The sequence below is a fragment of the Sceloporus undulatus genome, chromosome 1, assembly GCF_019175285.1.
Source record: "Sceloporus undulatus isolate JIND9_A2432 ecotype Alabama chromosome 1, SceUnd_v1.1, whole genome shotgun sequence".
Lineage (NCBI taxonomy): Eukaryota > Metazoa > Chordata > Lepidosauria > Squamata > Phrynosomatidae > Sceloporus > Sceloporus undulatus.
Genome location: NC_056522.1, coordinates 186,763,796 through 186,789,258, shown reverse-complemented (window position 1 = coordinate 186,789,258; position 25,463 = coordinate 186,763,796). Strand labels below are relative to the sequence as shown.

Here is a 25,463-nt window from a genome sequence, read left to right as displayed (position 1 = left end):
TATTAAAATTTCTTTTCTTTTTTTCAGTTTAAGCATACAAGGACCAGAGCTGGCAAGGCCTGGGTTACCAGTTATGCAGAACAGGCAGGGCTATTGCAACTGCTGCCATGTGCACTACAGTAATCTTGAACAGGTACGAAAGTAAGAACCTTGAAAAATAAATTTTGAGAAAGTGAACAGTATCCAAATATGGGCATTTAATGACAATGGTCTCTTGCTCGGCCATGTTCTGATTCTTTAATTATTATTAGCCTCCTCTTCCTATTTATCACTGCTGTAACAGCCATCACAGTCTCCAAGCTGTGTTTAAGCTGTTGAGAGAAGCCTCATAGACCACCTGCTCTCCTTCCCTTTCTGGCTGTTAAAAGATAGTTTATTGGGTCGCCTTAAGTCAACAGGCAACTTGAAGGCACATATGCAAGCATGCACATATACTGTATATACAATAGCATCTCTATGCAAGAAGACCCTGAGCGCTTGAATTGTTGGTGGGAGTATCGGAAGTGACTGTGAGGACTGAGAGCATGACATGTTTTTCTCATGTATCTCTGGGATACTTGTAGTTAACTTTGGAACCAGTGGGATAGACATACAAAACATTGAGGTGTGGAAATTGTTCCTACGCTTCAAGAAAAACAATTCCAATGACCAAAGGGGAAAAGATGCAAAACTTTATATGGTTTCTGTCTACAATCTCTTTAGAGCCCCTGAGTGTATAAGTATTCATTACTCTTTAATTATGAATGATTCCTTATCTTGCTGCCACTCTGAAACTATTGCTTCTCCACACTTTCTCCAGTAATATATTCTTCATCTCTGATCTTAGCCCCCATCCTGATTATCCCTACACAACTATCTCTTCCATGCAGTCTTCCTTTGTTCCAATATAGGGGTAGGCAGTCTGTGATGTCCTTGAAATTCCATTTTTTATGTTTCCTCTCTATCCCCTCCAAATCAGTTTCTGCCTTCATCACAAGATAAATTGTCCAATTCAAGTCGTCCACAGCAAGTGGCACAGCTTTAGAAAGATTCGTGTGAGACATCCTGCTGCACATTCTCACAGAGCTGTATGGTGTGGGAGGATACTTTGGCAGCTTCCTGCACCATAGAGCTGTTGCAGTGGAAACTCAGTTTTGGCAGTGAGATGGTGAAGAAGCTTCTGAAGTGTTGTAGAATAGTTGACACCCTCCCCTCCCACCTGAACAAGTTGCCCATCCTCATGCTAGTGTTTGGGAAAGAGAAAGGAAAATGCTGTTATCACATATGTATAACATTCCCATCTTTTAAATTCGTCTGTTCACCTTTTACAACATGGAACTTATTGGCAGTTTCCCCTAGATCAGGTGTATTCTCTGAGAAGCCAGAATAAGTTTGGAGAATAACTAATATAAGGTATATCTTCTTCCTCTGTTCAGCATGTCTCCAGTTCCCAGCACAGACATTTTGCCACTTACTGTAGGAATCGTATGGGTACAACTAGCTTGATGGAGCGTTTCCTGCAAGATGTTTTGCAGCATCATCCCTACAGTTACGACGACAACAGGTAGGGAATTCCGTTTATCTCCTTATCTGGCAGTTTTGTAATAGATGTGACATTGTGTAATAGATGTGTTGTTGTGTATCACTATGTGGACATATAGAATATGGAGCACTTTTGACCATCTGAATAGGGAACATTAACCACAAGAAAAGTTTGAGAAGGCAGCCTTTAAAAAAATCACCCCTGTTTCTGGCCCATAAAGATATTGCTGAACTCTGTACTGTTAATATAATGTGACCAGCAAGATTATCTGATTTAACAATTTTGTGTGCATATGTGTATGTCTCTTCACCTGTTCACTTAAGCCAATTCATGAATTCAATCAGTCTTTATTTACAGTCATTAGACCCATCAAGGCACGCAATAACTTAAAACATGTAAATAAATCCATGAATTTCATAGGGTTTTCTTAGCAGAGGAATATTCAAAGGTGGTTTTGCCAGGTCCTCCCCTGAACTATAGTCTATGATGTTGGAGGGGAACTCCCAGCATTCCTCACCATTGCCTATGATGGCTAGAGGTGCTGGGAATTACTGTCCAACCACATGTTCCTCACCTTGGATTATTGCATAGCCCTTGCAATTGCCCTAGAAGTCCATCACCTGAAGCCTAAGGAAGTAGACAAATCCAAATAGATAAGGTATTACTGAATAGTTAATAGGTAAGTTTCTACCTTACATCTACCATATTTATGTGCATGTGCACTGATAAACATGGAAGGATTTTTAGAATGAGTTAGGAATCTTGCTCTGTTATTTATGTAGGGTTGGCTCCAGATATGGTCTTCTGTTGTGAAAGGGGCTGCAGTTCAGAAGATTCTCTTTCTCTTGCTGGAGAAAGGTGATTTCAGCTATGCAGGCTCCTTCATGATTACCTTTTTTCAGAAAGACACAGCTCCAAAACACAATGCAGAAATAATCCAGTTTGGAACTGCTTTAACTGCTCTGTCTCAATGCTAGAGAATTCTGGGAACTGTAGTTTAGTGAGATATTTAGCCTTTGTTATCAGAGATAGCTCTGGTGCCAAAACAAACTACAATTCCCTAGCACTGAGACAGGGCAGTTAAAGCAGTCTCAAACTGGATTATTTCTGCAGTGTGTTTTGGGCCACAGGCTGTATAAAACTGCTTTTAATTTATGTGATGGTAAAACTGATCTCATCTTATATTTGTTTTCTCCAAAAAAAAAAAAAAAAACCACTAGTAAATTCAGTGGAGCTTATACTCCATTGAAAGTAAACATCAATCATTGAACAGAAAATCATGCCAGTCTTGATTTGTTTTCTGTTTTTAGTAATTTGGAATTAGAACTACATTGTCACTGAAAAAGATGTATATGAATAAATGTATTACAAAATGAGAGGAATGACTGCTTAAAAATAACATTGGTTTCAGGTTCTCATTTAAGCATAAGTGAGTTTGGCAGTCTATCAGCAGCAATTTCAGAGTTGTTACTTTCAGCAGCAGGCTGTAGCTACATGTGTAACAGAAGTTCAGACTAGGTAATCATTCATAACAAGCAGAAATTTTCCATCATTTAGACTACTATTCAAGTACAGTGGATCCCCGGGTTACGAAATTAATTCGTTCCGCGGCGCCCTTCGTAACCCGAAATCTTTCGCAACCCGAAAAAGCCATAGGTGCTAGCGCTGGAAGCCGCGATTTCGTGCGAAAAAGCGCCGAAAAGCACCAAAAAATTTTTTCGTAATGGGGATTTTACTCAATCTGAATCAGTTATTCAGATGCCTTTAACTGAAACCAGTGCACTTGAGGATCTTGTTTTACTTTGTCAGTGTATTAAAAGTCTGATCTTTTAAATCTGATAAATCTGCTGAAGATGTTTGAAATCATAATTTTCTATACAATACATGTGATATGACTGATTGAAAAGTGGAATTCTTTGCGATTGTCTTAACAATAAGATATATACCTTGTTCTTACAGATCTTTGGTTTGCCAGGCTGCAAAATCAGTTTACTCATAGTCTGAGTTTGCTTGATATGTAAAAGGAAGTGCAAAAGGGAATGTGAAATCCTGGTTAGAAAGAATATGGCATTTATTCGATGTTATGTAATTAACTGAAGTTGAATTGAGTGTGTATGTGTGTATTTTCATTCAAGCATAAAATTAAATTGTATTGATGGTACAGTGTGCCCACAACATACGTGGGTGCACTTTACACAGCTTTCAGCATATGCTAAAAGCCGCCCTGGGAGGAAGGGGTGGCGTGTCCCATAGGGATGAATGGGGTGTGTGCCTGTGGCATCCACGTACTGCCACACGATCACATGCATGAGCCCCATTCATTTAAATGGGGCTCGAGCATACGCGTTGTTTTACGCAGGGGAGTCCAGAACGGATTCCCTCGTAATCAAAGGGCACACTGTATTGAAATATTGACTAGACAAGGTCAGAATCATGGAGTCCTTCAGATAATGTTGGACTGTTACTTCCATCAGCCCAAACCAGCATACCCACCAATGAACAGTCAAAATCTGCAGTTCAGCCATATTTGGAGGGTCTCATGATTCAAATCAACCCACCAAGAAATTATACATTTCTACAGGGACTCAGTATTTGTCTGTTTTTATTGCTCAGCTCAAATTTCAAAGCTGGATTACTTGATGCTGTGTATAAGAACCAGGGAGATATAATCATAGCTGGCCCCTGAGCCAGAGCTAAGAGAGTAAAACATCCTTTCTCAGGAGGTGGCAGTTATGAGGGGCAAAGAATCATAGAGCTGGAACAGACTACAAGTGCCATCCCCTCCAACCCCCTGTCATGCAGGAAGACATAATCAAAGCTCTCCCGACAGATGGCCTTCCAGCTTCTGTTTAAAAACCACCACTCTCTGAGGTAGTGTGTTCCACTGCCGAACAGCTCTTACTATCTTCCTAATGCTGATGTGGAATCTCCTTTCAACTGTTTGAATCCATTGCTCTGTGTCCTAGTCTCTGGAGCAGACAAAATAAAAGCTTGCTTAGAATGACATCTCTTCAAATGTTTAAACATGGATATTCTGTCAACTCTTAACATTCTCTTCCCCAAGCTAAACATACCCAGTTCCCTAAGCCTCTCTTCATAGGTTGTGGTTTCCTGCCCTATGTCTATTATGTCTTTCTGCATGGCATTTTGGTTGCCCTCCTCTGGATATGCTCCAGCTTGTAACATCCTTTTTGAATTGTGGTTCCCAGAACTTTACACAGTATGAGGCCTGACCAAAGCAGAACAGAGTGTCATTAATATTTCCCTGATCTAGACTAGTGGTCCCCAAACTGTGTCTTTTAAGAGATTTTGGACTTCAGCTCCCTAAAGCCTAAGCCATGTTGTCCAGTAGTCTGGGATTCTGGAAGCTGAAGTCCAAAATCCTTTAAAGAGCACAGTTTGGGAATCACTGATCTAGACTCTATACTCCTGTTGATGCAGCCTAAGATCCTAATGGCTTTTTAAGCTGCTGCATCACATTATTGACTCATGTTCAGCTTCTGATCTACTAAGACTCCTAAATCCCTTTTGCATGTACTGTTGTCAAGCCACGTGTCCCCCCTCCTATATCTGTGCATTTCATTTTTTTCCTGTCTAATTGTAGTAGTACCTTACATTTCTTGCTATTGAAATTCATTTACTTCGTTAGTTCTGGCCCAGCTCTCTAACCTATTAAGGTCATTTTGAATGCTGATCCCATCCTCTGGGGTATTAGCTACCTCACCTAATTTGGTGTCATCTGCAAATTTGATAAGCATGCCTCCTATTCCATCATCCAAGTCAATGATAAAGATGTTGAATAATACTGGGCCCAGGACAGAACCCTGTGGCACCTTGCTAGTCACTTCCCTTCGGGATCAAGTGGAGCCATTGGTGAGCACACTGTGAATTTGGTCAATCAACTAACTACAAATCCACCTAACTGCTGCATTGTCTAGCCCACATTTCATTAACTTTTTTGCAAAGGCATCTTGGAGAACCTTGTTAAAGTCCTGACTGAAAGCAAGATATACTATATCCACAGCATTCCCATCATCAAACAAGCTTGTAACTCTATGAAATTAGTTTGGCATGACTTGTTTTTGAGAAACCCATCTTGACTTTTAGTGATCACCGCATTCTTTCCTAAGTGCTTACAGACTGTCTGTTTAATTATCTGCTCTAGGACCTTTCCTGGTACTGACGTCAGGCTGACTGGGTGGTAATTGTTTGGGCTCTCTTTTTTCCTTCTTTGAAGGGGGAGGGCAATATTTACCCTCCGTAAGTCTATTGGGACCTCTCCTGTTCTCAAATATTATTGCCAGTGGTTCTGGGATTACCTCTCCCTGTTCTTTTAATACTCTTGAATATAGCTGATCTGGTCCCAAATTCTTGAATTCATTTAGTGTAGGTATTCCTGTACTACCTGTTTACCTACTTTGTGCAGAAAGGTGGCATAAAAATGAAATAAGGTTGAGCACTGCTTTCCTTTTGGGAGAAGAATAATGCTAAGTTGGTGTTGAGTAGTTCTGCCTGTTCTCTTTTAGCATTTCACCATCTTCTCCATGCAACGGCGCTACCATTTCCTTGTTTTTCCTTTTTCTACAGACATAATAAAAAAAACCACCCAATTTTATTGTTTTCAATCTCTCTAGAAAGCCTGAGCTCATTCTGCACTTTAGCTTTTTTGAATTCCTCCATACACATGCTGACTATTTATTTGAATTCCTCTTTGATGATTTCCCCATCTCTTGCACCTGTCTCTTGTAATTCTTAGCTCAGTTGAAAGTTCTCTAGACATCCATCCTATTTCTTTAGAAATCTCTCAACTTTCCTCTGCATTTTAACTGTATGAAACTGTGACTTTAGTATTTCACTTTTAATAAACTCTCATCTATCATAACCCCCCTTCTCCTTTAGTATTCCTGACAATGGGATTACCCCTATTATTTCCCTAAGTTTACTGAAATCAGCTTTCTTAAATTTTAGATGATTACACTTGAAGAGATCATCACTGTTAGTTAGGATCATATGTAAAATAACTTATCTCCTTGTTGCCTGTTTCACCTTCTGGACATTAAAATTGCAAGGCAAGTGAAGAACTTGTTGGACCTTAAATTTTTGGCAGTGTTTGACTTCCAACAAATATCAAGGTAGTTGAAATCTCCTGTTAACATCTTTCCTTTCCGAATGTGTGGTCATGTTTTTCATGAAGGCATCATCCAAGTCCTCAATCTGGCTTGGAGGTCCCTTTAATTTCTACTAAAATACTCTCAAGCTGGATCCTAGGATTTAAGTCATGGCTCTTTTTACTTGTGTAAATATCCCTGCTGCATAATGCTACTTCTCCTTCATTCTTGTTTGGTCCTTTTCTCTGAAATAGATTGTGCCCATTTATTACTACATTCCAATCATGAAATTTGTCCCACCAGGTTTCATTGATGCCTATTATATAATACTTGTTTTGCTGAGTTGAGTTCAAGTTCATCTTGTTTCTTTCCTATTCTCTGTGCATTTATGTAGAGACATCTAAGACCATGAACCAATCCCCTTAGCTGCCCATGTTAGGTTCCCCCCCCTCCCATTGTTGGGTTCTTATACTATTTGCCTTGCTCTCCTTTTAACAATCAGGTTATTACACTCAGCACCTGCTGACCTAGTGCCCCCAAGAATACTGTCTCTCTCCTTCACGTAAATCAGTTTAAAGCACTCCTGATCAGATTTTTCAGACTCTCAGCAGAAGAATTCCTGCCAACTACAGTGAGGTGCAACCCATCCCTTGCCAGAAGGTCATCTTCATGAAACTGAAAGCTATGGTCTAGAAAGCCAAATCATTCCCAGCAGCGCCAACTGTGTAGCCAGTTGTTCATCACTACTATTCTTCTTTCTCTTCCTGGGCCATGCCCTTCAACTGGGAGAAGAAATGAAATGGCAACCTGTGCATCCAGGCTCTTCAACTTCCTACCTAGAGCCTTATAATCCCATATGATATTCTGATGGCCATGCCTTGCAGTCATTGATTCTCATGTGAATCAAAAGGAGGTGGCAAAGGTCAGTGGGCTTGATGAGTCTTGTCAGGTTCTTGGTTGCAACATTGGTTTTTGCCCCAGGAAGTCAGTACATCTTTTGAGACATCTTGTCAGGCTTGCAAATTACTGATTCTGCTCTCCTCAGCAGGGAGTCCCCTACCATCACCATATGCCTCTTCCAAAATTTGGCAGAAGCCATTCCACATGCTGAACCTTCTAGGTCTTGTGCACATTCTCTGAGGATTGATGCTACTGCTCTTCTTGCTGCCCCTCATCATCACTGATAGAGGAGAAAACTTTGAATCGATTCTGCAGCTGAAAACAGTCAGAATGATCCCTGGTCGTTCTACTTCTATGTGTCACCTTCCTCCAAATGTCTGCCTCCTGTGTATGGGAGGTGACCTCCTCCTGAGAGACATCCCCTCTGTAGCCCTCAACCAGGACAGTCTGTTCTGCTCTGTCCTCATGCTTCCTTATATGCTGAAGGGTGGATAAATGGGCCTGAAGTTGCTGAACCTTCTCTTCCAGCAGGGCAACCAACTTGCACTTGCCGCAGGTGAAGCTGCTCACCTCCTTTGGCAAATGCCACAACTGTTGTAGGTGACTGCAGCAGCTCCCTCACTGTCCATATTCAGTAGTCTGAAGTAGGCACTGAAACAGAACTCTGGGTCTCCCCTACAGAATGCTCACTCAAGACATCCCTATTGGCCTCACTTGTTCGCTGAGCTCCAGGGACTGAGGCTGCAGCTATATAGTGGTGGCTGCTATGTCCTCCCTTAACCAAGTCTCAAGTGAGTGTTAGTTGGAAGTCATGTTTAAGAACGGGATACAGTCCCAATGGGGAGTGTTCTCTTGGAGTTTTATTGGATGCCTGACCGCTGATCTGGAGTGAAGGTATTATTATACCCTCTTCTTCCCTCCAAAGCCTGAGTGAGGCTCCTGCCCAGAAATCTGCATTGGTTGCTGTGTCTAGTCATGCTTCTCTCACATTTGTTCCTGCACAAAACTAGGAACGTCAGAAAAACCTTTGGCTCATAGGTTATATTCACAGTGGTAAGACACAAGTTGTGCAAGTGTGGTTTAGAGGCTAATTTAATGCTGAGCTCAAGCAAAGCAATCTTCTGTGTCTGGAAACACAGATTCACACACACACCCTTTAAAAAAACTTTTACAATCTGTAGCAAAATCCTATCTGGGCATGAGGTTATCATTGGTCTTGAAACACCCAACTATTCTGGATTAGCTGTAATCACTATAATCACATCACTCACATGCAACAGCCATGAGCTAGGGAGTAGGTCATTCTAATGAGCGCTGACTAAAATAGTACTTTGCTCTGGTACCTGATGTATTATTTATCAAAGCTGGTGTAGAGGGTTTTATGTTACGTGCTATATTGATGGCAGGGAGAGTATTTCTGAAGACTGCTGTTTCATGCTGCTGCAGTTTTCCTTTTGGAAAAGACAGTGTATCAGTTCTTCAACTTCAGAATGCTAGCAAAACATATATAACATTCTTTGGAGCCTTCTTCAAAAGCTAACGTTTCATTCAACAATATGGTTTATCAAATGCCTGAATCTGAAAGACAGAAAATTTTCAGGGTCCGGAGGCTTAATTTTATAATGTAAAGACTTATCAGGCATGCTTTATTTCTCCTGAGCATGCTCTTGTCAGTCACAATTATCTATTTTATTACATGAAGCTTTCCTGCAGCAAGAGTTGCTACTATAACTACGGCTGTCAGAATGAAAGCTTGTGTTCTTTTACTTGTGCTGTCACCAAAGATGCTTCCCTGGTCTTCAAGGAGTTCAGAACAGTGTTAATCATTGTGGTGAAGTTCTTGGCAGAAGGCATAGTTCTGGGAATAGTACTGCAGTCTCTCCTATGCAGCAGAATTTCAAAGCTTTCCTCCACCCTTCTACAGTTACCTTAATGGAGTTTAAACAAACATTATTGATGATGAGATTCAGAGTTCATGCCTGTAAGCTATGGAATAGTTTGTAAGAGAGCACTTTTGTTGATGGTCTACTTTAGCTTATATCTGTTATACTGTTTGTACTGCTATTGGTCTTCTCCATTTTATTAACTCTTTTAGTTCTTAACCTTTTAGCTGCAAATTCTAATTTAGTGTTAAGTGCATTTAAAATATTTATGTGGCTTTCCCCCTTCCCCAGACCGACTTATGATGACATGCCATTCACCAGCTCCCAGCTTCCTGGAGATGAGGCTCTTCTTTCATTAGATGTAATGGAAAAAGAGAGAACTGCAAGCAGAGAGGAAGAGCCAAACAGTGACAGTGGATTCACTGCTGAGTCAGGCTGCCTTGTTACTCAGAGATCACAGGAAGAACTGAGGAAGGCTTCTATGGCAGTCACACCTCTAAAGAAGCTGGAAGGAGGACAAGAACACAGTCTAGGAAATTCAGAAAAGCCTTTGGCGATCCCTTGCAGTACAAAAGACATTGTTCCAGTGGAAGGTGCTCTGTCCGAAAGTAGTAATCATAAAGTCTCATTTACATCTGTGAACCTCTTAACTGATCCAGTATCCGTTAACCACTCTCCATCCACTCCACATAGACTTTCAAAAAATATTCAGTATCCAGTAGTACCAGAATCTGTTTCCAGTAACAGATGTGAACAGAGTAACCATGACATATGCAATGAAGAGGGAGTATTCAATCCAAGTTTGAATGTTGTTTTAAAGTCAACACAGTCAAAAACTGTTCCACTTTCACAAGAGAGTCCTGTCTGTAATCAAGGCAACTCTTTAATCTCAGGTCAGCTTTTTTTGAAACAAGATGACTTGCAACCTCAGGATGAAACTCAGATTTCTGACGTCAGTCTCAGGAACACCAGCAATCCTGTGGGTACCAGTAGTTCCCCGGCTTTTCAAGCAGATTCCCAAGTGTCAGGAAATAAAGAAAGTAAGTTGGATGGAAATGCTGAAATTGTAGGTGAAACATCTGAAGAAATCCTTCTGAAATGTTGTGATAAAACTGCCCCCAGCGAGTTGCCTTCCAGAGATGATGATACTAATTCCTGTGTAAATATTCTGACACTTCTTGATCACAATAGTGCACATGGTTCAGACATAAGTTTTGATTGTGATGCAGCTGTTCCAGCTGTTCAATCAGGAACAGTCCTGCCCAAAGCAACAGTTAAAAGTTTAGAACTCCTCAAAGAGGTTCAAGTAAATCTCCAAGATGAGAACTATGGTACCCAGCTCAGTTCCATTCTTAAGAGTGGCTCACTGCAGCAGGAAACAGAAGCAGTCAAAGATGTGTCGGCTCAGAAGAATGAACCAGTCCTTCCAGCTCTACCCCATGTGCCTCCTTCCTTTGTAGGAAAGACGTGGTCCCAGATCATGTATGAAGATGATATGAAAATTGAAGCCCTAGTGCGGGATTTCAGGGAAGGTCGCTTCCGCTGTCACTTTGATTCTGAGTCCTTGGCTAATTGTGCAAAGAGGAGGGCTAGAAAGAAAAAGCAGGAGGAAGGAGGAATCAGTGCAGATGCAGCTAACGAAACAGAGGCTGTGTCAGCAAAAGGGCTTCCAGAATTTACTGATGTGTTAAGTGTTGCCTCTGACTTCAGCAACCCATCTGTAATCTCAGAAACACAACCTGTTCCAGAAACATCAAAGAGACCTAAAAAAAGGACGTGGCGTCTTGCTTCAAGATGCCAAGTAGTCAAGGTTAGCCATGGCACACAAACCAGCTTAGTTCACTATCCAATAGTAAAACAAAAAATAATTAGAAAGGACTGTGATCCACCAGATCAGAAAGGGAGCCCTGTATGGTCTGAGAATGAGAAGACACCTACCATGAAAACGAGGCTGTGTGCCCTCAAACTTCCTGAATCTTATACCAAAATTATGAGCCCTGTACAGCCCCAAACAGTGGTCTATGTTCTTTCTTGTCCAGAGATTAAACAGTTTAGAAGCAAAGTTGATGACATTCCCAAAGTGAGAAGAAACCAGCACTGCACTGATAGTAAAGACTCTGTAAGGTACAAATACAAACAAAATTCTATTAGGTATTATGACCCATTGACGAATCGAGTTTTAAAAACTCCTCCCAAAAACATGGCTGGGGAAAAGTCAAGGAATCCTCCACACATTCGGCAGCTTTTTAAAAGTCTCAGTGTTGATGCAAACCAGAAGAAACAAGCTGATTCAGAGTTTGAATGCATAATGCCAAAGTCCTTCAATTCAACAGATTTCCACGGTTCATCGGCATCTTTCCTGCTCCACACAGTTAAAGAGAATGATATGAATTCAAGTCATAAGACAGATGGATCTTCGGTTTCTACAGAGAGTTCTGAATGCCTGGTATGTAACAATTCAGAGAAATCGTATAAAAATGTAGTCCTCTCACCTTTGAACTCTCACCAATCACAGCAGGAAGGTGACTTTCGATTAACTCCTTTGAGGTCACGCATGGCTGACGGTTTGGAAAGGGATAATCCAAAGAAAAAGTGGCGGAGGAAAAAAGGCAGTAGTCGAGAACCAGGGATTTCCAAAAAAGCTTCAGGGTCAGCTTTTGTCAGATGTAGTCCTATTAGGAGAGGCAGTAAGAAACGTTCACCCAAGACTACAGCCCAGCAAAAGAGGGGGAGGATCAGGATTTCTTCTTGTACCTCAAAATCCTCTGCCTCATCCACATGCAGGTATCAAAGAAAGAAAAATAGTGTAGGAAAGCACCTTAAGAAAGAAAAATTGGATGCTAAAAAACTAAAGGTGACAAGGAAGTCCAAGAGGACATTTTTGAATCCTGCCACCATCATGGGCATTCCTGAAAAAAAGAGAGGCACTGCAAGGTCTTCTTCCAAAGTAAAGAAATGGGAGGTGAGGGGAGATGAGAGTTTACTTTGCACTGTGAAATGAGGTTCTGCCCAGATGATGTTAAGTTCAATTCTGTCTTGCTCTACAAAGAGGTAGTCAGTGCAGGGTGGTGTGGGATGTTCAGTTTTTGATGCCCCAGAGCTAGAAATAGAACAAACCCATGATTCAACAATAGGCTGAGATACCTTTGAAGACACCTGTTCTTGTTGCTGCTCTGTGAGCAAACTTAACATTGCACTATTTTATTATGTAAGTTATAAAACATGCATTTGTGTTTATCAAAAACACTAAAGGCCCTGTTTAATAAGATTCCATGAATCCTTCTTAGAGATATAATGGGTTTAAATTTGCATTATTACTCTAGTAAATATAGTGCACTACATTGAAAAAGTGAATATGTCTGCCTTGTTGATAGGATTCACTTTTCTTATCCAGCTGACAAAGAACACACCCAACAGTGACTTGGATCCAGACATCCTGGTGTATGAGCAGAAGTCAATGCTGCTCACATGTGAGGATCACCACTTTGTCACCATCAGCAGCCCTCCACACGCACCTAGCTGCTCTGGAGAATCCCTGATCATCTGAAGCCAGTTTCAGAGTGACAACAGATTGGGAAATGGGAACAAGCTCGCTGCATTAGCAAACATGCCTTCAGGTCTCACAGTGGGATCTTTGGATCCCAATCAGTCAGCCCATCTCCATGGTCATATTAAAGGGAATATGTATTTTAAGTAACTTGCAGTTTATAACTACCAAAAATACTACGATAACACTGAAAATCAAGATTTAAGACTGTAGTGCTGTGCACACATTTTGGAGGAGTAAATCCTAATGAACACAGGTGGATTAATTTCTTACTAAATATATGTAAGTTTGCACTAGTTCTAGATGGAAGTACAAACTTGCAAAATGAATCACCTGTTAGTTTCATCTCTGCTACTGTGGATACCATCCTCAGAGATTATTGTTATGGAAAGAGGCCAGTATTGACAGTGGAACAAACTCCCTCGGAGTGTAGTGGAGTCTCCTTCCTTGGAGGTCTTCAAGCAGAGGCTGGATGGCCATCTGTCGGGGATGCTTTGATTGAAATTTCCTGCATGGCAGGGGGTTGGACTGGATGGCCCTTGTGGTCTCTTCCAACTCCATGATTCTATGAAAAAAGAGATGTTTTCTTTTTTAATCATTCATCCTCCCCCAAGAAGGAAGGCTGACCTACAGTTTCTTTTGTCTGTTAATCTATAATGCTGCACAAAAGCACTATTTCTAACCTTAGATTGTCATTGAACTTGAACACAGCAGTTTGGGGAAGGAAAGCACTAATTACACTCCCTGTTTCTGTGAAAGTATTGAATAGAATTCCTAATGAGCAGATTAGAATTAGGTAAGACAAAATGTCTGAAACATGGTCCTGCAAATTTAAGTCCAAATAGATTTCCAAATCTTGTATTAAGAAATACTATCTTATAGGTTTATATAAATAAATCACTGTTGTTTGTTTTTATTTTTATTAGCTTATTTAAAATAAATGGGTTTATTTAAATACTGATTTAAATACAGAATTGTTTTATAACTATGTCCCAGATGAGAATTTACAATGTATATACCCAATCATATAAAATAGTTTCCATTATCATCAACATAAGATCCAGTTGGATTGTTCAGTAGAAAATGTCTGTGGGAAAGCCTTTCAACCAGGCATTCACGAGACTGGATGTTTATACTGTGGTATATACCACTGGCTGTTAGCACACTGTTTTTGTGTGAGCTGTAGTAGCTGGTTAAATATTAGTGCCTGTCATTTGATATTCTGCCTGATACAGAATGGTTTTTAAAACAAAAGTTCTTAAATTGCTAAGTTTTATAACAAAGTTACTTTATGATAGTTTTAAGGCAAAGATTTCTTTTTCAAAATAACTTTGTTTTAAATGGTGATTTATCATTGACAAATTTCAAGCTAGCCTATTTTTACAGGGAAGAGTGCCCTTTCTACCTACCTAATGTGCCAATTCATGTTTTTAAAATGGTATATAAATGCAGATATGCATAGTCGTGTGTATTCTTAACATCTTACGAACTTCTTTGTTTAAATACTGTATATACCCAACTATAAGTCAACTTCATGTATAAGTCGAAAGCAGGTTTTTGGGCCAAAATTATGGATTTTGATATGACCTGTGGATAGGTCGAGGTAACAAAGGATGTAAAGGATGAAGCAAAGGATAAATGATATTAAAGAACTTTAAAATTTTTGACAGGCATAATCCTGTGCACATCCTAAAGGCTGGATGGATGAGATAGTGGAAGGGGTCAATGCTTTTTTAGGTGCTCTGAAAAGGGATTAAGCTCTTACCTTTCACCAGGGGATGGTTCCTTTTTTGATAAAAGTTAAAGTACAGTACTTACATTGACCCTTGGATAAGTTGGCCCAGGTTTTTTAGGTCAATTTTTTTGACTATAGACTTATACATGAGTATATACAGTAGATTGGTATGTTTAAGGCAGTCACTGAATAGATCTCCATATTCATGTGCTTTTCCATTCATTGACAGTCCCATTTTTCTTCACAATCCTCAAGGGCACAAACTGTCTAAACTTTGAGATGTCTTTTGGATATGTGCATGAGTCTTGGGTTTTGTTTTGTTTTGTTGTAAATAGTGTACACAACCAGAGTGATTTTTTTTTTAAAAAGAAGAAAATAGCTATATTTAAAAGAGAGTTTCAGTAGCTATATATATTTTTCTTTAAAACTAGAATGGAGACTAATGTTATTTTTTGTAAAGCAAAGGGCTTAAGAGTATAAGTTGGAAAAGTTGTTCAATGTGTAAAAGGTCTACAGTGCTTACTTGTGTATATGCCTCCCCTGTGACTGTTAAAAGTTCTCATTTGTATATGCTTGATAAATAATGAATGTTGGGGAGACTGGTATTTTTGGTTATAAAATATTTTTATGCATTGTTTTTGTGTGTATGTTTTTAAGTTGTTATATTACCCAGCCTATGGAGTAGGGCATATTCAAAATTTAAAGAAGTGCATCAGAATCCAAAAATTGCTGCATATACCTGAAACACTTTCATGTGTCATTAGACAGTACCTAGTTTCTATTTTGACTTAATGATAAAGTTGACCTTTCATCACAGTTCTGACTAGGTTTGCCAAGTTCCAGATTTTGATGTTGGGGTTTTAGGCTAACTCTATCCAATGTTTCACTGATAGATATCTGTTAGAATGCCAGAAATTTCTTCCCTTGCAGCCCTCCCTCTTGCTTCAAAACCATGTTGTAGCATTTCCCCAGCCTTCTAGACCAACAGTTCTGGCAAAAGCAAGTTACAGCAGTGGAATCACTCTGTTGGTCTTAGCTGACACCTCAAGATTATCTGGGAAAGAGTAAAATATTGGGTGATGGGCTCAGAATTAAATAGACCAGCCATTTTCTTTTTGGCTTGAGAATTTATGCTGTTCACCCTACAGATGTCCACCAATCTCTTGTTCCTGACTTGCTAAGTCCTATGCTCTGTCATCGGCAGGTACCACCTCCAAGTCCCAGGTTCAACCACCTGAATCTCGGTGTCTGAGCCTCAGAAGATCTGGTGACCCAAAGTTAGACTGCAGCTTCTCATGCTCTGCCAGAGGCACTTCTGGAGGGTCTTCTTACTGAATGGAGGAGTTTGCAGGGGACATGGGGAGGTCTTGAATGAAAGGAGGATCTCAGGAGTTTTGGTGTGCTTTCAGAATGTCTCCTTCATATTCTGGCCATACATTTTACATGACTACTTTTCTTAAAAGGACTGTAAAGCCGCCAAAAACATGTATATAATAAAACTATTTTATCAAAGCGGGATGAAAATTATGTGTTAAATCTCAGGACTAAGGTTTTAAAAGGAATCCTTGAGATGTTAATGTAAACCATTTGTTTTGAAACACCTCACACCCGAAACCATTGCCATTGGTTTCAAGGCTCACCTTCACTGAAATGGCTTGCCAGATTATGTTGTGTTGACAGTAAATGCTTCTTTACATTATATGTAGCTTAATTTGGGGGGGGGGGAGTATATGGTGGCAGATACCTATCTGTACACAGATCCTGTAGTGGGCTATCAAAGTTTATATTTGCCTGTCCCATCAAGGGGTATGCAAGTAAAATAAAGTATCACAAATCATAGAATTAAATTTCAAAAATAAATGTTATAAATGGTAGAGCCGGGACGGCGAAATTCTGGTGTTAGCATAATGTTTCCTTACTTAAGAGTCGACTCAGATTTCCTCCCTGAACAGAATATGCCTAAATCCATTTATTGGTCTCAACCAGAGTACGAGGGTATAGTGAAAAATTCTCACCCAGTCTAAGAAGGGAATGACCTAGAACCATGAACCTTACATGCTATTCTACATATTCATCCCAAAGTTTGATGCATTTGGCATGTCATTTCTCAAGTTTCTTTAACCCTTAAAAAAGATGTTTGGTTATTCAAATATTGCTCTGCCGCTATCACCTCTGAATAATTTGAAAACTTAATTTCTTTCAAACTCTTTAATGTATGGAAACATGACATCATCAGATGGAGTGAGATCTGGTAAGTAGAATGGATTGTGAATGCATTCAAAGCCCAGATTCTTCAAAAGGTCCATCATCTTGCCAGCTCTGTGAGCAAGTGCCTTGTCTTGTAAAAAGATGACACCTTTCTGCAGCTTCCCTCACTGTTTTTCCTTCAGCACCTCTTTTAATCATCACAGCAAATCAGAGTGGTATTCTGCATTAACTGGCAGATACTTTCTGAAGATACTCATCAAAATATCTTCCTTACACCCCAGAACTCCAGCTACGTCTTTTCCTGCTGACCTTTCAGTCTTGAATTTCTTCAGCCATGGAGAAATCTGAGTGCTGCCACTACAAGAACTGCTGTTTGGCCTCTGGATCATAGTAATGTAACCATGCTTCATCAACAATGATGAGTTTTTTCTCCCAACTAGATCACACAAAATACTCCAAAATCAACTTGGAGGGGTCTTCTGAATTCCATTTCTGGTCAGCATTCAAACATTTTGGCTTCTGCATGGTCAACCGTTCATGAGTTATAAACCCATTGCATTCTTGGGGTATATCTAGTGTCTCAGTGACTGTTTTAGCGGATTGTGCAAAAATCGGGCCATAAACGCTCAGCAATTTCAGGTGCTGACATTGCTGAAGGCCTCCCAGACCTTGCTGCATCTTTGATCTCAAAATTGCCATGATGAAAGTTGGCACAACGCATCTTCATGGTTGAGTATGATGGGCGCTTGCATCATACACTGGTAGATTTTGTTTGGGGCTGTCTTCTGTAGAAACGGAAACTTCATGATGGTCTGGAGTTCAGCACTTGAAAATTCCACTGTTTTTGATGACTGGTTCTATATCAATGATCTGAAAAAAACCAGAAATTAGAACTACAATCCTTCAAATTGGCAGTTTACAGTTCTAAAGTCTCAAACTACAGAATTATGCTCAAATTTTGGAAAGTGGGTTGAGCCAAGAATTTTTCAGCACCCCTTGTAAATCCACTGGATCAGGCGGAATTTGCTGAGTCAAAACATACGTCGTTGTGTGCCTTCAAATCATTTCTGACTTACTGCGACGTATAGGTGAACCTATCATGGGCTTTTCTTGGAATGTTTCTTCAGATGGGGTTGCCATTGCCATCCTCTAAGGCTGAGAGAGTGTGACTTGTCACAGTCATCCAATGGTGTTTCATAGGAGAGTGAGGATTTGAACCCTAGTCCCCCAATGTTGTAGTCCAACACTCAAAACATTACACTGCTGGTTCCCCATATGCAAGTTCAATTAATTCAGTGGATATACTCTAATCAGTATGGGATTTTGGCCATAATTCCTATAGATTTGGATACTTCCCCATCCACAATTTTGTTAAATAAGCACAAGAACCTGCTCCCTCAACCACCTGCAAATAGAGTTCCTTTTTTCCCTCCCTTAAGATAATAATAATAATAAAGCTTATTTCTATCCTGCTTTTCCAATTTGATCAAAGCGGCGTCCTGTTCTAATCTTTCTTAACTTTATTATTTTTAACTCTTCAGTCCTCAGCCTGATTTGCTCCTGGGTTTCTTCTAAGCATAATGGTATCTGTTGTATAATACTGCTACCTAAGGCCACATGTTCTTGGAGCTGCAAAGTACACTCATAGCAGGTTTACTCTTTCTATTTTGTGAGTGCTCATATGAAAATAAAAGACCATGCCCACCTGTGAGGTAACCAAATTGTCACTGGATAATGTATGCTTAAATGGATAGATAGCCCCTGTGTTAAACAGAAGTGGGAGCCTGAATTATTCCACCTTTTATGAAAAGGAACCAAGCCATCTGAGCTCAAGCACACGATTCAGAGTTGTTGCCACACTGAACCATTTCAATGCTATGCCAAAGTAAAGAAATCATTTTGAGTATAAATTGAAATGAATGCAATTGCTTGGGATTTCAATTTCACTTAATTTGATGGGAATTGTGACTAAATGTGTTTTGGTGTGCAAGTTCCTGTTGATAAAGCTACTTACTTGATTCTAGTTGCCCATATTTTAACATGTGCTGAATGGTGTCCACCTAAACTTTCCAGAGATTGGCCTATGACGTTACTGACTGCAGTCATTGACTGCAGTCAGAGTACAAAGGTAAAAATGCATCATAACTCACAAGATTAAAATCTCTGATCCGGCAACCCTCTCCATCGAAACAGATCTTTGGAATAATTCCAGGTTCAGCCTCAGGGAAACTGACAAGAGAATCTCAAACTGGTGTCATGGATCATTTGAAAGTAACAAGTCATCCGTGTGACTGATGGGATGGTGGCTGCAAGAACATTTAAATCTGGGTCTAAAATTACCTAGCTGCACCACAGATTGGCCTTAGTTATTTACAAATTTTATTGAGAAAAATAAAATTATGGAACACTTTCCGATCTGATTTATCTTCCTTTTTCTGTGTTAACTGTAATTGGACGTGTGATGGTACGATTATTCTACCACATCATGACAACTAATAAATGAGTCTGTACAGACAGGCCAAAATAAAGCTGCTTCGGGTCACTTTGGCGGTATATTGTTTAAATGATGCATACGTCCTAAGAGTCTGAAAGCTGCACCAAACCCACGGTCCATTCCTAAGGAATGGAGCATAGCTTTGACACAGTTTCTGGCCTCTAAGATGTGTGTGTCATTTAAACAGTATACCTCCAAAGTGACCCAAAGCAGCTTGTACGGGCCCAAATAGTATCATCTACATGATCTGTGGTTCCAAACCCCAATAGAAGATTTTAATAACTGAATGTTGATTGGTAAAAATTGACAGGATTCGTTTCTTTAAAAAAACAAATACCAAATTTGTGGTATAGGTAGAACTTTGCATTTTACATGAGAAGTTGATTTGTTGTCATGATGTCTTAAAATCATCTTTAGTTTGCACTGATAAATAGTTTGTTTCTCCCTGACTTGTAATAGTTTACAGTTATTAATTTGTTCATTCTTTTCATGTCTGGAAAAAATACATTTTCTTTGAATAAAAAAATTGAAATGGGAATTATGTAGTGCTTACCTATTTTTATTTAATTCATAGCCTACTTTTCTCCCAATATGGGAACCAAGGTGGATTACATAACATTGGCCCAAGACAGATGGGCCAAAAGTGGCGTGGTAGCGGTGATACTAGGGCTCCGGACCGCACAGCAATCGCACCAGTTCGGAACCCTAGTGTGTAATGGCAGTGGCCTAATGGCAACATCCTGTCCACACAGGCGCTGCCATCTTGACATAAGGGATGCGCAGCATACAAAACGTATGTTTAGCTTATTCCAAGATATTGTTAATGTTTCTTTGTTCTTTCTGCCTATATGATGAAATCTAAACAATACATAAGCTCTGAGTAGAGAGCCAGTGTGGCATTGTAGTTTGAGTGTTGGATTACAACTCTGGAGACCAGGGTTCAATTCCCTGCTTGGCCATAAAACCCACTGGGTGATCTTGGGCAAGTCACATGCTCTCAGCCTCAGGGAAAGACAATGGTAAAGATCCTCTGCACAAATCTTGCCAAAAAAACACCCACAATAGGGTTGCCATTAAGTCAGAAACAACCTGAAGGCACACAGCAAGAACAAGAGAAAAATAATTTTTCTCAACCAAATGCTCCTCAGAAGAGTTTCAAATGTAGCTTCCATCACCCACTGAAGAGGGTCCCTTTGGAATCGAATAATTGGTAAATGTGAACAAGAAATGGATTATTTTACAACAAGAAAAAGTGATTGGGGGGCAAATGCAGTGTGAACCATGCTCCGCTGTCAAATCGATTCATCAATTCAAATCACAAACTGATTTATTTGTAAGTGGGAATGAGGCCAATATGTTTCTTCTAGTCTGGACTAATGCTAGTATTCTGTTTCTCTCATGATTAGACACAGGTCTCTTCCACACAACAGTTTTACGACTTTAATACTACATCATATGGAATGATGGAGTTTGCAGTGGTTAGAAGTCTTTGCAAGGGAGTTCTAGTGTCTCACCAAACTCATCTCAGAATTCCATAGCATGCAAAAGTGGCTGATACCTATAATTGTGTATTATTAAAGAGGCCATAGTGTCTTGCAAAGGTTATGGTTTGTTTGTTTTTTAATTCCCATTCTGGTATGACACATTCACGGCTTTTCCATGTTGAGTGTGCCTTTATTCACTGCAAGCTGTATATCATTTTGTTCCAGGATGCTGTCACTTTTGAGTTCCTGCCAGAATGGTGTACCTTTTGTTTTATGGAGTCTGCAGTTGGGATAACATTGCAGCCAAAGTCAGCATATTTTACCTCTCTCTCCTGTAATTAGCTAATGTTCTCCACTGCCTTGAGGACATACAGGACTTTCCAAGCACTAAGGAATACTGGGGATTTAAAAAAATCACATTAAGATTTCATTTGCTTTATTATTCCCACAATTTAAACCACGCTATTAGTAATATGTCTATAATGATGACACAGAAGTTAAATTCTCCTGTTCTGCCCTGCTCTAGAATTAAACATGCTATTTTTAGACGCTTTTGCTGCCTCTTTCTCTAGGGTATATTGGATAGATTGTGTCAGATGTTATTTTTTTTTTTCCTCTTCAAATGCTGCTCTTTTACAAGCTCTTTTTATATATATAAAAAACAGCTTTCATGTAATGCCCTGGCTGGGATGATGACATTATGCAGTCTTTGCCATGACTAATGGGGGAGAAAGCTGCAAGAACAGAAGCAGGTATATAGAAATGGCAAAAGAGGAGAAACTACGAAGGAGAGCTTACTGAAGAATAGGGAACCGCGAGTAATGCCAAGAAAACCTGCAGTTAAACCTGGTGTGAACTCTGTGAGCTCTCCTCTCCCTCCATGTTTGGAAAGTCAAGGGATGCCCTAGAATAGTATGGGCTGTTGGGGAAAGGGAGAATCGGCAAAAACCTTCCTTCCCTTCTTTCACTGGAGATCCTCCATTGGATTTCAGTTTGCATCAGAAACTGAAGGAGTCCATACGTTCACAGAATGCAAGTATGGATCTTGCAAACTATGGCTGGCATCCTGTTTAGTTGTTGTTTCAAAAGGAAGAATCCACTCCATCAAAATCCATTTGTCTCTTGCTCCACCCGCTCCAAGGACAACCATGACTGGTGGACAGAGGAGGTTGCCAAGATATCTTTTTATCATCCTTTAGCAGACACCCTTCAACAAAGGTCCTCTGGAAGTCCCAGGAGAAGATGTTGCCTGGTGTCTGGCTATAGTGACATAACCAAATGCCTAGGCTTCCTACCGGCCAATACATGGCCATGTTGGGGAACAGCAAGAAGGAAGGGAAAGGTAAAGGAAATTAGAGGGGAGATGGGATGCAGTTTTGCCTGAACAGACCCTTATGCCCAAGTCTCCCAAAGCATGATTCCAGCCATTCTATTTTAATAGTTCATACATCTCAACTTAGGGAGCTGAGGATGTTTAGCCTGGAGAAGAGACAGTTAAGAGGTGATATGATAGCCCTGTTTAAATATTTGAAGGGTTGTCATATTGAGGAGGGAACAAGCTTGTTTTCTGCTGCTCCTGAGAACAGGACCCAGAGCAATGGATACAAACTGCAGGAAAAGAGATTACACCTCAACATTAGGAAGAACTTCCTGACAGTAAGGGCTGTCCAACAGTGGAACAAACTCCCTCGGAGTGTAGTGGAGTCTCCTTCCTTGGAGGTCTTTAAGCAGAGGCTGGATGGCCATCTGTCAGGGATGCTTTGATTGAGAGTTCCTGCATGACAGGGGGTTGGACTGGATGGCCCTTGTTGTCTCTTCTAACTATAATTCTATGATCATTTACTCATATCTGTTGAACATTTATGTTTGACAGGGGAGTGAATTTTGTGGTCCTCCAAAAGTTGGATTTTAGTTCCCAGCATTCATCACTATTAGTTATGCCACCTAGGGCTGCTGGGACTCACAGTCTGACAATATTTGGAGGGCAACATGATTTGTGTACTGAAATATTGCTCCCTCCCCATTGCCCCAGTTGCTGAAATTCAAGTATTCTGCAGAATGCTGTTTGTCAGCATGGCAAAAGAAAAGAGCAATAACTGAGATGCTGAGTCAGTAAGTAAGCCTTAAGTAATATTTAAAATGGCTTCCTCTCCATTTTTTGTGAGCTTGTAAAACCTGCATTTCTTTGCCCAAAATCTCTCTCTTTAAATTATATGCTCCATTGCATTGAGCCCAGTGTTTGCTTCACCAAACCCATTGTCTCTCTGTGGAGAAATCCCATCTCTGTGAAAAAGGAAGCAAATAAATAAGCTGAGAAAGAAAGGAAAAGAAAAATAAAAGGCCATGCTGAATGGGAGCTCATGTACAATTCAGAAAAACATATACCGGTAACATATGTCTTTATGTTCTAGTGTAAATACAAACCTAGGTTAAAGGGAAATGAAAAATGGCTAACACATCAGCATTTGTTAATGTTTGAAAATGGTCAGTATAGATTTAAGACAATGGAGAAGTTGTTGGAGATTCAATATAAATTCCAATAGTATTGCTATAGGCAGTTACTAGAAAATAGATTTTAAAAATTGGGGTTTTGAATAGAACAAAACAGAATCTGAGTTACAATTGTGCCCAGATGATGAGCATTTGATTGGTAAAATATATAAGTTGTTACTGAAAATAAAGATGAGGGTTGAACAAGTAGTGTATGATAAAATGGGCACAAAACCTCTGTTATAATATCAAATTAGAGCAATTGGAGAACATGTGGCAGAAGAGGTTGAAGTTTATATTATGATTTAAAAGAGAATTTTTACAAAATGATGTATTTGACTCCAGATAGATTATCTAAACATCATGGAGTCAGAAATGTGTGTCAGAAGAGTGAATCAAAAGAAGGTACCTTCCATCACATGTCGTCGACTTGTGAAAAAGCAAAAAAAATCGAAAGGCAGATTCATAATGTAATTGAGAAACTTCTCAAGACAAAGCTAGAACTTAAACCATTACTTTCCTTATTGGGACTGATGGATGACCAGATAAAATGAGAATATGGAAAGATTCTGCAATATATGACTGCAGCAGCAAGATTATTATTTGCTCAGAAATGGAAAAATGCAGAGATCCCATTGGGTGAAAACTGTGAAATTGTTTGAGTTTGCTAAAATTGAGAAGTATTTTAATCTTTTTTTTTAATGAATAGACAGCTTTTTAAAGAGTGGGCTTTTCTTTTGCAATTTCTATTTGAAAAGGTGAGCAGATGACATTTGCACATTTTGAAAATTAGTTTCATTTTTCTGTTAGAAAAGTAATAGAAATATACTGTATATCTGTTCAGAGGTTTGTTAGTTTTTTTAGAAAGTGGTTTTAATTATTTTATCTAATTACATTTAAGCCATTGGTAAGAGGGAAGTCAACTTTTATGATTCTCTGTGGGTATCTGTGAGGGGTTGTTTCTATGGCGCAAAGGCCCCTATTCCCCCTCATGTCATCTAGTTCAGATGATGCAGACCAAAACCCCAAGGTTAGGATTGGACCCGATATTGGCAGACTTGACACAGATTTGATGTCTCCAGCCCTATCCTGGGGTAATCAGCTTTCAAAAGTAAAGGTAAAGGTTTGCCGTTGACAAAATTGTCTAGTCATGTCTGACTGAATGGGGATGTGCTCATTTTTGTTACTAAGCCAAGAAAGCCAGTGCTGTCAAAAACTAGGGTGAGTTACAGACCGCCCGTTTGGGGCAGCCTGTAACTGGCCCTTTCCCCGCTGTATCGGGGCCTCATCTGCCACAGCAGCAGCCTCTTTCCAGGCTGTGGGGAAGCGGCAAAAGGCTGCTTCTCCACAGCCTGGAAAGGGATGTCTTTGGGGCTTCATGCCCCAAGGACACCCAGAGGCAGCGGGGACGTGGAGAAAGGGGCCGCTCGGCCCCTTTCTCATTTGCGTCGCTGGTGCAGTTGTGTAGAGGCTGCGCCAGCGGTGCAAATCCTGGAAGGAGCTCTGAAACGGAGCTCCTTCCAGGGCCGTGGAAAGGGCGGTCACTTCCGCACCGCCCCATTTGGAGGCGGCGCGGTTGTGACGTAGTCATGGCGGTGCCCATGTGTAAAGGGCTCCCCATGTATTAGGGTTAGGGGTGTCAGGAAGTGACACCCCTTCCTAACCCTAATAAGTGCTCTGCGCGTACTTTGTGCACATCTGTAACGCACCAATGATGATGTGGCCAGCATGACTGCATGGGACACTGTTACCTTCCTACCAAAATGATACCTATTTATCTACTTTTTTAAAGTGTGCATGTAATCATGTTTTAATTCTACAGTTGAATGTCTCTTTTCTTATTTATGTGTATTTTATTATATATCCAGTAAAAATTAGAAAACAATAACTTATGGCATTACTTTATGACCAAGCAAGTTATCATTTTCACAGTGACAAAACCATTTTTGACAGAACATGAGTCTCAGTGTTGCATGCAAACAAAAGATTCTTTCAGAGCTCCACAGTGCCTTTTCAGTGGTCCATTACCTTTCTATGGATCTTATCACACAGGGAAAATCGGGGGGGATCAGGAGCTTAAACACTGATTATC

General features: G+C 40.1%; 1 protein-coding gene across 6 annotated transcripts in view; it reads left to right on the top strand.

The window, feature by feature from the left end:
- Nucleotides 1-19,935, top strand: part of ZDBF2 (zinc finger DBF-type containing 2) — a 29,631-nt gene extending 9,696 nt beyond the window's left edge. For 2 of the 6 annotated variants that reach the window (XM_042473773.1, XM_042473788.1), the window contains 4 exons: nucleotides 28-133; nucleotides 1,416-1,543; nucleotides 9,705-12,375; nucleotides 15,900-19,935. In XM_042473773.1, coding sequence (XP_042329707.1) covers nucleotides 28-133; nucleotides 1,416-1,543; nucleotides 9,705-12,375; nucleotides 15,900-15,947 — 2,953 coding nt within the window. In that variant the 3' untranslated portion in view covers nucleotides 15,948-19,935. Of the gene's footprint in view, nucleotides 1-27; nucleotides 134-1,415; nucleotides 1,544-9,704; nucleotides 15,056-15,899 lie in introns of those variants that run through there. The other 4 variants (XM_042473804.1, XM_042473797.1, XM_042473811.1 and 1 more) reach the window with 4 other exon arrangements.
- Nucleotides 19,936-25,463: the final 5,528 nt, after the last annotated feature.